This window comes from Motacilla alba, unplaced genomic scaffold (genome assembly GCF_015832195.1).
Source record: "Motacilla alba alba isolate MOTALB_02 unplaced genomic scaffold, Motacilla_alba_V1.0_pri HiC_scaffold_28, whole genome shotgun sequence".
Taxonomy (NCBI): Eukaryota; Metazoa; Chordata; class Aves; order Passeriformes; family Motacillidae; genus Motacilla; species Motacilla alba.
In genome coordinates, this window is record NW_024037374.1 from 3,367,267 (window position 1) to 3,381,266 (window position 14,000).

At 52.3% G+C, this 14,000-nt stretch overlaps 1 protein-coding gene across 1 annotated transcript; it reads left to right on the forward strand.

Moving 5' to 3' along the window:
• The first annotated feature begins 6,857 nt into the window (after positions 1 to 6,857).
• On the forward strand, positions 6,858 to 7,483 carry LOC119696264 (olfactory receptor 14J1-like). The gene has a single exon (XM_038125989.1). The coding sequence runs from the start codon at positions 6,858 to 6,860 to the stop codon at positions 7,443 to 7,445; it is 588 nt and encodes a 195-aa protein (XP_037981917.1). The 3' UTR covers positions 7,446 to 7,483.
• The last annotated feature ends 6,517 nt before the right edge of the window (positions 7,484 to 14,000 follow it).

Genomic DNA, 14,000 nt, shown 5'->3' on the forward strand with positions numbered 1-14,000 from the left:
CAGAGACAAAAAAATGAATCAAATTATTAACACCCATGAAGAAATGAAAAAGTCCCTGTATTTAGTGGGACAGAAGAGGAAGAACTCCTTAAAATAAGAGCCAAGAAAGATGACAAAGGGAAGTGGAGATTAGCAGATGTGAGGCAAATGTTGAATAAACCCCTGGCCAAGAAAATGCTAAAAGGCATACATGGGACAACACACTGGGGTACTCAAGCACTAAGTGATCAATTTCTAAAGGACTGGGGCTGCATAGGAATTTTCAGAATAGCTAGGCAAGTAACTGAATGGTGCGTGATAATGTCAACAAATCAATAAGAAAATCATGAGGAAAACACCCAGAAGAGGGTGAGAACTAGCCTTATGGCCCTTTCCAAACATCCAAGTAGACTTTACTGAGCTTCCCCAGATACAATGGTGGAAGTTTTTGCAAGTAGATGACTTGACTCATTGGGTAGAGGTGGTACCCACTGTGAAAGCCAATGCCAATGTTGTCAGTAAAAGAGTTCTAGAATCAATCATTCCCTGATATGGGAGGGTAAACAAGATTGATTCAGACCAGGGAACTAATTTCACATCAAAGATATTGTTTAAGTTTTTCAGGCCCTGGGAATGAAATGGGAATTACACACTCCATGGCATCCACTAAGTTCCAGTCGGGTTGAGAGAATGAATCAAGCTCTGAAAAGAGCTCTAGTTAAGCTAATGATTGAAACCCAAATGTCATACATCAAATGTCTCCCTTTGGCCTTATTAAGAATTAGAACCAAACCCCAGTCAGATCTGGGGGTCTCACCCTATGAAATGATCTTTGGGTTACCCTTCCTGACCTCACCCCAGAAGGTTGTCCCCTATGAGGAAGGGGAAACAAATGCCATGAAATATGTTCTGTCTCTAGCACAAACCTTAGAAGGGCTAAGACATAAAGGGGCAATTCCTCAAACTACCACCCTGGATTTCAGAATCCATAATATTAATCCCGGGGGTTGGGTGATGACTAAGTCATGGAGAGATCAGCCTCTAACTCCTCAGTGGGAAGGTCCCTTTCAGACACTGCTCACCACGGAATCAGCCATGTGAACTGCAGAGCAGGGATGGACGCATGGCAACAGAGTCAAAGGCCCACGAGAAGAGGCCAAAGAGTGGACTGTAATATCCAGGCTGGGTGAAACGAGATTGACTCTCAAGCAGAGACTGAGAGACAACCAGAAAAACACCAAGACACCCAAAAAGTAGAGTCAAGCTTCCACCAACCAGCTGGAGAATTGTCTTCCTGTTTTAATGGGTGAGGATTACCAGCATCTGTTGAGGGGAAGTACACAAGGGACTGTAAAAGGTAATGAGACAGCATCTTTAGGAAAACAAGACAAAGGAAGGAGGGCAAGACCGGGTTGGCCCCTTTATTTGCTGCCAAAAAGACTCCATAGCCCTGCTGCAGGTAGCAACCCTCTAGGCATGGTAAGGTAGGAACAAAAGGCCATAGCAGACCTCTGTCATTCCTCAGTCGTCTTTTAATACAACAGCGACTAGAGGCCAACTAGACTGAGTCAGCCTCTGTACTCACCCCCAAGATACACTGACTATGGGTAGCAACCAAACACAGGGGCACGGTAGATGGGAGTCAAAACCATACTGGACCTCTGTGATGCCCTTTTGTCCATTCCAAATTAGTGTGTCTAAGGAAAACTGAGATTTTTTTTCTCCTGTTCTTACTGTCCTTGCCCACATCAACAGATGCTGGTATGACTCATTCAAGAGAGAGAGAAATTTTTTTACCTAATTGTTTGAGCAAAATGACTTCCAGAAAAAGAAAAGGGGGGTTTGTTATAGATGAGTAATCCTATGGTTGACTCTCACAATAAAGGGGTGAATATTAGGTATATGTTATGAGAAGTTTTGTAGATGTATAGTTATCTTTCCCCTCTGCCTTGAATTGTTATCACAGGATGGCCGTTGTAATAGGGGCATTTGGGAGGGTTGGCTTGTTACTATGGCAGCACCTGACCTTCAGTCAAGCTGTAAGAAAGTGATCTCCACCACTGGACAGCGAAGAAGGAGTTGACTGACAAGACTTTGGGAGGGGCTAGAGGTATAAAAGACAGAACATTCATTTTGTAAATAAGCACATGGTGACCAAATACTTTGCTCCTGGCAAAGTGTCCTTTTCTTTATTCATTCTTCTGTTGTATTTTGATAAGGTCTTAATAAACCATTTAAATTTTTGAAAGTTACATTGTTTCTCACATGGGGTTGGGGAATGAGGGGCAAGGCTGTCTACATCGAGTCAGCTCCAAGGTACAACATCTCTGACTTGGCCAGACCTCCTTAGGAGCAGCCCTACACCGATATCAATCACAGAATGCTGCAATCAGCTCTTCTGTAAAGAGAACAGTGATAAAATGCACTCTAAAATTGGATTACATATTTCTTAGAAGCTCATTGAAATATTTCTCCATAACTGTAAAAGGAAAACCTTCCTGCTGAACTGGACTATACCAGAGGGAAATCAAGGCAGAGCCATGGTTTGTCAGGACTCGCTTGATCCTTATGAGCCCTATGGTGCATTTGGAGCTGAGCCCTGGACCCTCAGGGCCTGAGAGAAGATTGCACAAATCTTTCCAGGAGTCAAAATCAGAAGAAAAGCTCAAAGTGCCTCAAAGCGTTAATGGGTGCCACTGAGGTCCATCCCCAACACAGGCTCTTCATGGACTCCTTGGAGGAGAGAACTGGAGGCCAGGATGGCACAAAAAACCTCTCAGAGACTCAGTGTGGAAAGGAAATTCAAAAGTACCTTAAAAACCTTGAGTACCTCAAAGTATTAATGACCCTCACTGACTGTCAGTACAAAGCTCTCTAGGGACTTGTTAAAGCAGATAATTGGAGCCATGATTGCACAAACCTCTCACACAGTCTGTACCAGAAAGGAAAAACCAAATACCTTAAAATAACTCAAGTGCCTTGAAGTATTAATGAGCCCCCCTGTCATTACTGATAAAGGCTCAAGGGACTAATTAAAGCAGATAATTGGAGGCCATGATTGCACAAACCTCTCAGAGACTCCAAGGCAAAAGCAAAAGCCAAAGTCCTTTGAAAAGCCTGCAGTTCCTGGGAGCATGAAGGAGCCCCCAGGGCCATTGCTGAGCAAGGCTCCCCAGGGACTCCTTCCAGCAGATCCTTGAGGCCACTGGCATGTGGGCTAGGGGGGGATGCTGAGGGCAGGACAAGGGGCTGCCAGTGGCCAGCCTGGCTGGGGCTGTGCCAGGAGGCCCCAGTGCCTCAGGACAAGGTGTCTCCTGCCAGCCCTTGGTGGCACAGAGCCTGCTGTGCCCCAGGGCAGCAAGCCTTGGCTTCTCTTTGTCCCCACCTGTCATCACTGCCTGCAGTTCTCTGCTCTGCCTGGGGCCTGGGGACACTTTCTCAGTCGTGCCCCTCAGTGGGACCCATTAAAAGTCCAAGAAACTTTGGAGTGTGATTCTGACTTGGAGCTCTGCAGAGGTTTCTTCAGCTGCCTCTCAGGGACTGATGTTCAGGGCCTGAGCACAAAGCCCCAGAGGCTCATTAAAGTCCTTGTGCTGTGGCTGTGCTGCTGAGCTGGGCTGGGCTCCTGGCACAGAGGCAGCTGCTGGTAACCAAGAAGAGCTTGAAAAGCACATTTCTCTTGATGAGCAGCTCTTCTGCCAGCCCAGCAGGGCTGGGGCACTGCCTGCAGCCACCCCAGGCACAGCACAGAGGCACAGAGAGCTTCAATCAGTCAGGGCTGGGAAGGTGCTGAGAAGTGCCTGGGGCAGAATCCCTGCCAGCCCTTGGCACAGGAACCTCTGGCTGCAGGACAATGCAGCTGCAGCTCCTGGAGTGATCTCCTACAGCTGGAACATCCCAATGCCTACAGACTCTGTGAGTAGATTCTCTGATTATTTCTTGTGCAGAGCAGCCAGGGGTGCCCAGGGCTGTCCTGCAGATCAGGGTCCTGCAGCCCAGGGCGCTGTGCTGGGGCAGGGACTCTGCTGCCTGCCAGGGACAGCTCTCAGCCGGCCCGGGGAGCTGCTGCCAGCGCTGGGGAGAAGCTGTGGGGGGAAGGAGCCACCCTGAGCAGGGCAGGTGCTGCTGCTGAGAGGGGCTGGGTGGGGCAGGGCTGCTCCAAGCTCCATACCAGCCTGGGCAAAGCTCTCGAGGAGAGTTCCCAAAGAAGGTAAGCCTGGGATTGCTGGAAGAATCAGGAGCTTTCCTCAGACTGTTTTCATTTTCCTACTTGGAGCAGAGTGGAAAGGTTGGAGTGATAACAAAAAGATATTTTCTTTTTATGCATTTTCATATATATTCGTAGTTCTGTAAACTAATACTATACAGTTATAAATCTGTAATCCTTACTTAACTTCAAAAAACTCCTAATTACCCCATTGGATGAATAATATATACTGATATAACTATTACCCCTAATTAACTCTAGTAAAATTCCTTACCTTTCTCTTAGATTTTAGAACAATAGCTGATTGTCTAAATACATTCCTGAAATACTGTATAGTCTTATTATCAGGAAGAGGCCCTGCAAGAAAAACATTTTAGTTTTTTGACCAGAATGTGAGCAGTCATGACAAAAAGTGGGGCAAAGAAGCCTTTGGACCTACTCCATTGGGTTGAGCCAGGGGTGTGTAATTGGGGCTACTGAATCTCCTATTGGATGTTCCTGTTCAATATCCTGAATTATCAACCTTAATAAATTGTTGAAATCAGGGGCCGGGTGTGCCCCATGCCCACTGGACACCTGGAAGCTTCCAATAAAGGTTTGTTTTTTTACTATACTGCTCTAACACTGTTGCTTGGGTTTTGTTGGTTTTTTTTTTTCTTTTTCTTTTTTGAGAATAGACAACCGGGGAATGAGAGAACCAGAACAGGAATTGTAATCCCAGAACATTCTGAGCTGAAAAGGAACACACAGCAGGAACATCAAAGGAATGTTTGAACATTTACAGAGACTCCAGAACTGTCACTTTGGGTGGCCAGTCTCTCTGCTGGGAGCCTCCCAATGGGCCCTCAGCCACTCCTCAGCCCTGGACAGCAGCAGCATCCCCTTTGCAGGGCCCAGCAGGGCTCTCCTGAGCTGCCCTTGCCCACCTGCACCCAGAGCCTGCCCCAGCCAGGGCCCTGCACACAGGCAGGGTTCTGTAGGGCCGAGGCGAGGGCACACAGGGTGGGATGGGCTCTGTGAGCGCTGGCAGGGCCAAGGCTCCTCTCAGGAGGGAATGTCCAGGCCCAGGGAGATGCTCAGGGAAGGAGAGGGGGCTGAAGAGAGCAGTGCTGGGGGCAGGAGGGCACTGTTGGTGTGTGGGAGGTGCCGGGCACAGCTGGGCACAGGAACACTGTCCTGAGTGCCCGGCTGTCTCTGCCCTGCCCTCTCAGGTACAGCACCACAACATCTTCTCTTGTTTCTGCACTGCCCTGGTATTGTCACTGTGATCTGCTGCTCTCAGGGAGGCTCTGGCATTTGCAGCAGCTGAGTCAGGCACTGCCCTTGGCATTCCTGCCAGCCAGGGGTGTCCATGGGAATGAGGTGTCCAAGCTTCCCTGGGACCCGTGGGGCTGTGGGCAAAGCAGTCCATGGGAAAGGGAAATGAGCTGAGCCCCGTCCCTGAGATCCCATCAGGGGCACAGCCGGGGATCTCCTTGCTGTGCCCTGCCAAGCTCTGAGCTGCCCTCCTGGGTGCAAATCTGTGCCAGAGCCTCTGGGAGTTCCCTGAATGTCCCACGGGGAAGGGCAGAGCTGCCCCAGCTGAGGAAATGCTGCTGGGTTTGCCAAGGGAGCCGTGAGTGTCCTTGGCACAAGGGGGTGCTGAGACCTTGCCCAGAGACCTTTAGAGAGGGTGAGACATTCAGGGATCCCTCTGCTCTGGGCAGAGTCTGGTTTATCCCAGGGTGACTGGGGAGTGTGACTGTGCTCTGATTGCAGCCAAAGGTGCAAAGTCAGTGCAGCTGGGAACAAGCCCATGCAGCTCCTCACCTTCCCTGAGCCACAGGGAATCCTTTGCCTCTCCCATCTCTCAGTGGCAGACTCTGAGTGCAGCAGGAATGCTGGGGATTTCTGACCTCAGATATGTGTGGGTATGTGAGAAAGATGTGTGGGTAGGAAAACAATTCCTAAAACCAACTCCTGCCATCCTTTAGAAGTGTGAGTGCAGAAGCTAGCAAGCCTTTCAGCATTAGGAGTGATTCCCCTGACAAATCCTGAATATCCAGCCTTGTTCCTCTGCCAAGTGGCCACAAACCCAGGGCAGTGGAGAAGGGATGGCTCCTCAAGAGCCCCCAAGCACAGAGCTTGCTGCTCCTGGCACACTCAGCCAGCACAACTGGAGCTTAGGCAGGGACCTGGGTGAAGGATTTCCCAGAGCAGGAACAAGGCTGGGTGAGTCCAAACAGGACAGTCTGCAGGGAATGGCCCAGGTTTGGCTCAAAGGAGCGTCTCCTGACTTGTCACTGTCCTTTCTCCATGAACAGGTCCCCATGTGCAGCCCCAGCAAATGTCCAACAGCAGCTCCATCAGCCACTTCGTCCTGCTGGCATTGGCAGACACGCGGCAGCTGCAGCTGCTGCACTTCTGCCTCTTGCTGGGCATCTCCCTGGCTGCCCTCCTGGGCAACGGCCTCATCATCAGCGCCGTAGCCTGCGGCCAGCACCTGCACACGCCCATGTTCTTCTTCCTGCTCAACCTGGCCCTCACTGACCTGGGCTCCATCTGCACCACTGTCCCCAAAGCCATGCACAATTCCCTCTGGGGCACCAGGAACATCTCCTACACTGGATGTGCTGCACAGCTCTTCTTCCTTCTCTTCTTTATTGCAGCAGAGCTTTCCCTCCTGACCGTCATGTGCTACGACCGCTACATGTCCATCTGCAAACCCCTGCACTATGGGAGCCTCCTGGGCAGCAGAGCTTGTGCCCACATGGCAGCAGCTGCCTGGGCCAGTGCCTTTCTCAATGCTCTCATGCACACGGCCAATACATTTTCCCTGCCCCTGTGCCATGGCAATGCTCTCGGCCAGTTCTTCTGTGAGGTCCCACAGATCCTCAAGCTCTCCTGCTCACACTCCAGCCTCAGGAAACTTGGGCTTCTTGTCTTTTCCATCTGTTTAGGACTTGGTTGTTTTGTGTTCATTGTTTTCTCCTATGTGCAGATCTTCAGGGCTGTGCTGAAGATCCCCTCTGAGCAGGGACGGCACAAAGCCTTTTCCACCTGCCTCCCTCACCTGGCTGTGGTCTCCCTTTTTGTCAGCACTATCATATTTTCCTACCTGAAGCCCCCCTCCATGTCCTCCCCATCCCTGGATCTGGCCCTGTCAGTTCTGTACTCGGTGGTGACTCCAGCCCTGAACCCCCTCATCTACAGCCTGAGGAACCAGGAGCTCAAGGCTGCAGTGTGGAGACTGATGACTGGATGCTTTCAGGAACATTAAACTGCTGGCCAATTTCTGCAAATCACATGTAATAAAAGTCATCTTTGATACTTCTTGTTGGTTTCATTTTGCAGGTCCTTTTTGTTTGTTTTACTTTTCTCATGTTGTCCACAGAGACAAGCCATTTTTTGTGCTATTTCTCTTTTTTTTTTTCTGTCCATTTTCCCTGTGGCCACAGACTGTGTCAATGAGGGGCTGTGTTCTTGGTGACTTTAAAGGAACTAAAGGATCTCCCAGCAAAGTTTTCTGCACAGATGCTCTTTTGTTGCCTTCTCTGGAGCTGCAGCAGCAATGTCTGTGAGCAGAGCTGGGGCAGATCAGTGCTGGCCCAGCAGCTGTGCCCAGCAGCAGCAGCAGCACTTGGTGTTGCCAGTGCTGCTGCCGTGGCCCTGCCCCGCTGCCCTGGTGGCCCTGGTGTTGCTGTAGGGCCTGAGTGCTCTCGGGGCCGGGCACAGTGCTGGGGGTGGCAGTGCCGGGGCTGCAGCAGGGACAGGCCATGGGCACTGCTGGGGCAGCACTGACGCCTCAGGCCAGGGCCTGGGGGCTGCAGGCTCCTTGCCCAGGCTCTCTCAAGAACACGGCCAGGCCAATGCTGAGCACAGAAAACCCCGTGAGCAGCCCCAGGGTGGCCGTGGGCAGGCTGGGGGCAAACAGCATGGCTGGGGCTCTGCAAGGGCCCTGGGGCACACGGGAAGGAGCAGCAGAGCAGGGGCTGATCCATCCCCAGTGCGCTGCACAGCCCAGGGCAGCATCCCAGAGCGTCCTCATGGAGCTGCCAACACCATCCCCCCTCTGCAGCCCTGGCCTCTCCCCCAGCTCACACAGGTGCTGCATCCTTGCAGGCACAGGCACGGCAGCACTGGCTCAGGAGCCCCTGTTTGCATTGCACACAGCAGGCGGGAGCACCCCCATGCTGTTGCTGTGGGGACATGAACCTGAGGGAGCACAAATGTCATCAGCCCTCGGGGCCACCAAGGGCTGGGGGACACCAGGGAAAGCACTCTGCTTTGTCCTGGCCCCTGCAGTCAGCCAGAAAGTTTGTTCCCATCAGCTGGGAGTTTCCTGTCCCACTGCAGACGCTGTTGCTCAGAGCCAGGGCTGCCTGGCAGCCACCCCCAAACTGCCCTAAACATTTCCTTGGCTTCACCTTTGCTTTCTTTCCTCCTCCTGCTACAAATTCCTTCCTGTTGCCCAGCCCTGTTCCCTGCCCTGCAAACAGCCCATCCCTGTTTGCCCTTTCATCTCTGGCCCCACTCCCCATTGCACTTCCTGACTTGGCACCATGGGAACATCCCTTGGGGAGCAGGATCATCCTCCAAGTGCTGCAGCAATTGTCTGCAGGCTCCTGCAGTGCCCTGTGCTGCTCCCTTGCCAGAGGCACCCCAGGCCAGGGGGGCCCATCTGGGCTGCTGTGTCTGCCTGTGGGGCTCCCTGTTCTGGGCAGTGAGGAGGAGCTGCAGAGGCTCTGCAGGACTGACAGGATGGGCTTTGGGGCTGGCAGGAGAAGCTGAGGCACCTGCGCTGCTGGAGCTTCTGAACAGGAGGCCCAGGGCTCATCCTGACACTGCTCCAAGGGTGTTTTCAGAGAATCCCAGAATCAGCAAGGTTGGAAAAGGCCTTGGAGATGATCAAGTCCAACCTGTGCCCTGACACTGCCTTTTCTCCTCTGAGCCACCTCTTCTCAGGATAAACAACCCCAGCCGCTCCTCAGAGGACTTGTATTCCAGACCCCTCCCCAGCCTTGTTGCCCTTCTCTGGACACACTCCAGCCTCTCCATGTCCTTCCTAAATTGAGGGGCCCAGAACTGGACACAGCACTCGAGGTGCTGCCCAAGCAGTGCCCAGCACAGGGGAAGAATCACTGCCCTGCTCCCGCTGGCCACACCATTCCTGATCCAGGCCAGGAGCCATTGGCCTTCTTGGCCCCCTGGGCACACTGCTGGCTCATGTCCAGCCCGCTGTCCAGCAGTCCCTGCAGCTCCCTTTCTGCCTGGCTGCTCTCCAGCCACTCTGTCCCCAGCCTGTAGTGCTGCAGGGGTTGTTGTGGCCAAAGTGCAGGACCCGGCACTGGGACTTGTTAAACCTCACCTTGTTGGATTTGGTCCCTGGATCCAGCCTGTCCAGGGCCCTGTGCAGAGCCCTCCTACCCTGCAGCCAATCCACAATCACAACAAGCTTGGTGTCATCTGCAAATTTGCTGATGGTGGAAACAGTCCCCTCATGCAGATCAGCAATGCAGATATTGAAATCCATGCTGGCTGGCTCTGATCCCTCAGCCATCCTGTGGGTGCCCTGTGATGGCACTCAAGGTGATCTGTTCCATAACCTTGCCAGGCTCCCAGGTCAGGCTGACAGGCCTGGAGCTCCCCAGATCCTCCTTCCAGCCCTTCTTTGGGATGGGGTCACACTGGCATCTCCAGCCCTCTGGGACCTCTCTGGTGAGCCAGGACTGATGGTAGATGATGGAGAGCAGCTTGGGGAGCTCATCCACCAGCTCCCTCATCCCCCTAGCATGGATCCCATCTGATCCATACACCTGTGAGCATCTGAGTGGCTCAGCAGGTCCCCAGCTGCTTCCTCCTGGATTCCAGGGGGCTGTTCTGCTCCCTTTGTCCATCTACCAGCTCAGGAGAGCACTTGTATTGAGGGCAATGTGTCCTAATATTGAAAATTGAGACAAACAATGTGGCAAGTAGCTCAGCCTCGTCTTTATCTTTCGTTCCTAAATTCTCCACTGTATCCAATAAAGAGTAGAGGTTCTTCTTATACCATGTTTTGCTATTAATTTATTTATAGAAACCTTATCTAATATTTTTCACAGAAGTGGCCACGTTAAGCTCTAATTGAGTTTTCACCTCTTTCCTTTTCTTTCTGCATGACCTAACAACATCCTTAAACACTTTGTAAGTAGCCTGACCTTCTGTCCAAAGCTTAAGAACCATCTTTTTTCCTCTGAGTTCCAACAAAAGCTCCATGGGCAGCCAGGCCAGTCATTTTCCTCACCAGCTCATCTTTTGCCACACTGGGACAGGCTGCTCCTTCCCCCTTAACATGACTTTCTTGAAATGTGTCCATCCTCCCTGGACCCCTTTGTTTTTAAGGGCTGTTTCCCTTAAAAAAAATCAGTACTTGATATGGTACTCCCCAAATCAGCATCCTAAACAGGCCAAAGTCTGCCCTCCCTAATGCCAGTGTAGAAGTTTTGTTGCTGACCCTCCTTCTTTCAGAGAAGATTGAAAACTTGATTATTGCATGGTCACTGTGCCCCAGGCAGCCTCTGACCCCCACATCTGCCACCAGCCCTTCTCTGTTTGTGAACAGCAGGAGACAGAGCTTTCCTTGGCAGTGGGAGTGTTACCAAAAATTCGGTAAAACAGAAAACTCCTAAACAGCAATGCAGCATTAAGAAGCAGCATTCTTCATTCAGCCGGATGCATGGGGATAGCTCCTCCCAAAGCCGTGCGTGCTGAGTACAGGAAAGTTTCTGTTTATTTTCTGTATTTTGCACACATATTCATTGATTGTCCCAGACTAAACACACATATGATAATCATTTCCCCAAAATCATTAACACATTTTCCCACCCCTCTACCCATGTGTTCTTCTGTCCTGGGGGTCTCTCTGGTGGTCCCTGGTGGTCGTGGACCCCAATGTTGCAGTGGGCCTGGCTGAGCTGGCAGGACACTGAGGCTGGTGAACTTCCAGTTCCCCTTCTGACACAAGGGGCATTGTGTGGTTTCCATAGGCCTGGGGTTTTGGAGAACAAGCTCCAGGTGTCAGCTCACCTGGTGCAGACAATTGATCATCTGGTAACATGAGGTCACAGAGTGGGCTATGACATCACAGAGTGGGTTATGTGAGGTCATTGAGCAGCTGTAACATCATAGGCTGCCTCTGTGACATCACAGAGCCAGCTGTGACATCACAGGGCAGGCTATGACATCACAGGGCAGAGGTCTGACATCACAGAGCAGACTATGACATTAGAGAGTTGGTGGTGACATCACAGAGCAGCTGTGTGACATTAGAGAATGGGCTGTGCCATCACAGAGAAGGCTGTGCCATCACCGAGGGGCTGTGTGACACCCCAGGAGGGCTGTGTCAGGTCACTGGGTTGGTCACTCTGCCCCAGCTCCCCCTCACAGTTTCTCCCAACAAGTCCAATGCTGTTCATGCCCAGCAGGGTTCCTGTACCCCGGGATCCCCCGGTTCCCCTGGAGCCACAGCCTCCAGCAAAGGATGTTCCACAGGATCCAGCCCAGAGCCTGACATGGGGACAAGGGGCCAGGGCTGTGTGAGCAGCACATCAAGGCTGGGGATTATCCAGGTCACTGTGGCCTGGTTTGGGTTGCCCAGGGCAGGAAAGATGTCTGGCAGCTGGAGCAGGGTTAGGGAAGGGCCTCCAAGGTGGGGCTGGAGCCCTTGGGCTGTGAGCAGAGGCTGAGGGAGCTGGGCTTGTCCAGCCCGCAGCAGGGAAGGCTGAGGGGCTGCTCATCCCAGCCTGGCAGTGCCACCACGGAGGTGATGGAGAACACAGAGCCAGGCTCTTCACCGGGGACCCTGGTGGGAGACAAAAGCCAGTGGGTGGAAGGGGAAAGAGGGGAGATCAGCCAGTACAGGAGGAGATGAAATGAGTCAGGCTGGTTTCAGCATTTCCTCAACACCAAGAGCAGCCTGAGCTCCCTTCTCCATCCACCACTGACAGCTTTGCAAATCAGGAATTGTTTGAGCTGTTTAGCCCCCACTCCTGGATGAACATCCTGATACATGAACTTAATTGTGGTTATATCTATCACAGAACCATGTTTGTCTGAAATTAATTTTAGTTTGGAAATTACTTCAGGATGGAGGACTCATCATGTGCTGCAGGGACATTGCACATAGCTCAGGGAAGAGTGTGATTGTTATTAGATTGTGTCCTGTTCAACTATGGTCTGTTGGCCATGAAGGGAAACTTTCTGTGCCTCTGAGTCTCACCAGTTCCTGACCCCCAAAGGACACAAACCTGATGAGTTGTGGCTCCCACTCCAGTGGTGGCACTTGGACCTCCCTCCATCCCCAGAGCAGAGCTCCCTTGTCCCAGAAAGTCCCTGGCAATGCAGGGATGAAGGAAACAGGACAGGCTGTGGGGATCAGGGGCAGGGCACAGCCAGGGATTTGGGGTGGTTGTGAGCCCAGGGCAGGACCTGGCCCTCGACCTTGGTGAACCTCATCCCATTGTCCTGGGTCAATGGCTCCAGCCTGTCCAGATCCCTCTGCAGAGCTTCCTGCCCTCCAGCACAGCCACACTCCCACCCAGCCTGGGCTCACCTGGGAACTGACAGAGGGTGCCCTCGATGGCCTCATCCAGATCAGCAATAAAGAGATTTCACTGACCTGGCTCCAGTTCTGAGCCCTGGGGACACCCCTGGATGTGACTCCATTCCTCAGCGGCTCTGAGTGCCAGGGGTTGGATGAGGGAAATGGTGGGGTGGGGGTAGGGACAAAGTCTGATTGATTGTCAGCTATGAAGGGTCTTGATTTTTATATCTGTTCAGACTGCATTAGGAGGTGCTGGAGGTCAATATCAATTGGACAATGCAGATATCAATCTATAAAAAAAAAGAAAACTAAACAGGACAAAACAGTTCTCTCTGCACTGTTTTCTATATAGTAGATTCCCTTGGAATACACTTCTGGAATCTGTCTAATTTACCACAAAGAATTGAAAACTCAGACTACTCCCATGAGCTTGTCTTGTTTGGGTGTTTTGAGCAAATTTTTATGAGCTTTTCTCATTGAATTCCTCAACTGAAGAGCTCAAGAAAGAAGAGGCCTCTGGAGAAGGAAAATTCATCAGCAGCCTCGAAGTGGCTGAGGATGCATCCCCATCAGAGCAGCAATGAACAGAAATGGGCACAGCTTTGGGGCTGCCCCAGCTTGGGCATGGGCCCTGGGCCTGGAGCAGGAGCAGCTCTGGAGGGCCCCAAGGCCGGGGCTCTTGTGCTGCCCTGGGCAGATGGGATGGCAGCAGGGGCTGCAGAGCTCTCAGCACCTCAGCCAGAGGGGAGCAGGGCATCCAGAGAGCCTCCTTTGGCCTTGGCCAAGCACCTTCCCCCATGGCTGGGCTGAGTCCTGTGGCAGCTGCAGCTGCTGCTGTGCCCTTGCCAGGGGCTGAGGCCGTGGGGCCAGTGGCCAGAGCAGCCTGGGCTGAGCAGAGCTGTGGGGCCAGAGGCGGCTGGGCTGGGCTGGGGAGAGGCCCTTGGTGCTGCCCAGAGCTCAGGGCAGCTGGCAGAGCTTGCAGGGAGCTGGGCTGGGCTCAGAGAGAAACCATCAGGGTCCATCTCAGCCTGGCTGAGCGTGCAGGGGCCATGAAGAGCACCCCAGGTTCTGCAATTTCTCTGTGTGGGAGCTGAGTTTGTGACCCCCTGAGCCCTCCCAAATGCTGGGGCTGCTCCTCCAGCTCCAGAGAAGATGTGACAGATGGACAGAGAGTAATCATTCCTGCTGAATTCTTTATTGTGTTTGCTTATACAGGTGACCTGGATCCATATGTAGACAAGGTGTTTTGTGTCA

Coding starts and splice junctions, on each gene's coding strand:
- LOC119696264 (XM_038125989.1), top strand. CDS start 6,858: ATGTGCTACGACCGCTACATGTCCATCTGCAAACCCCTGCACTATGGG.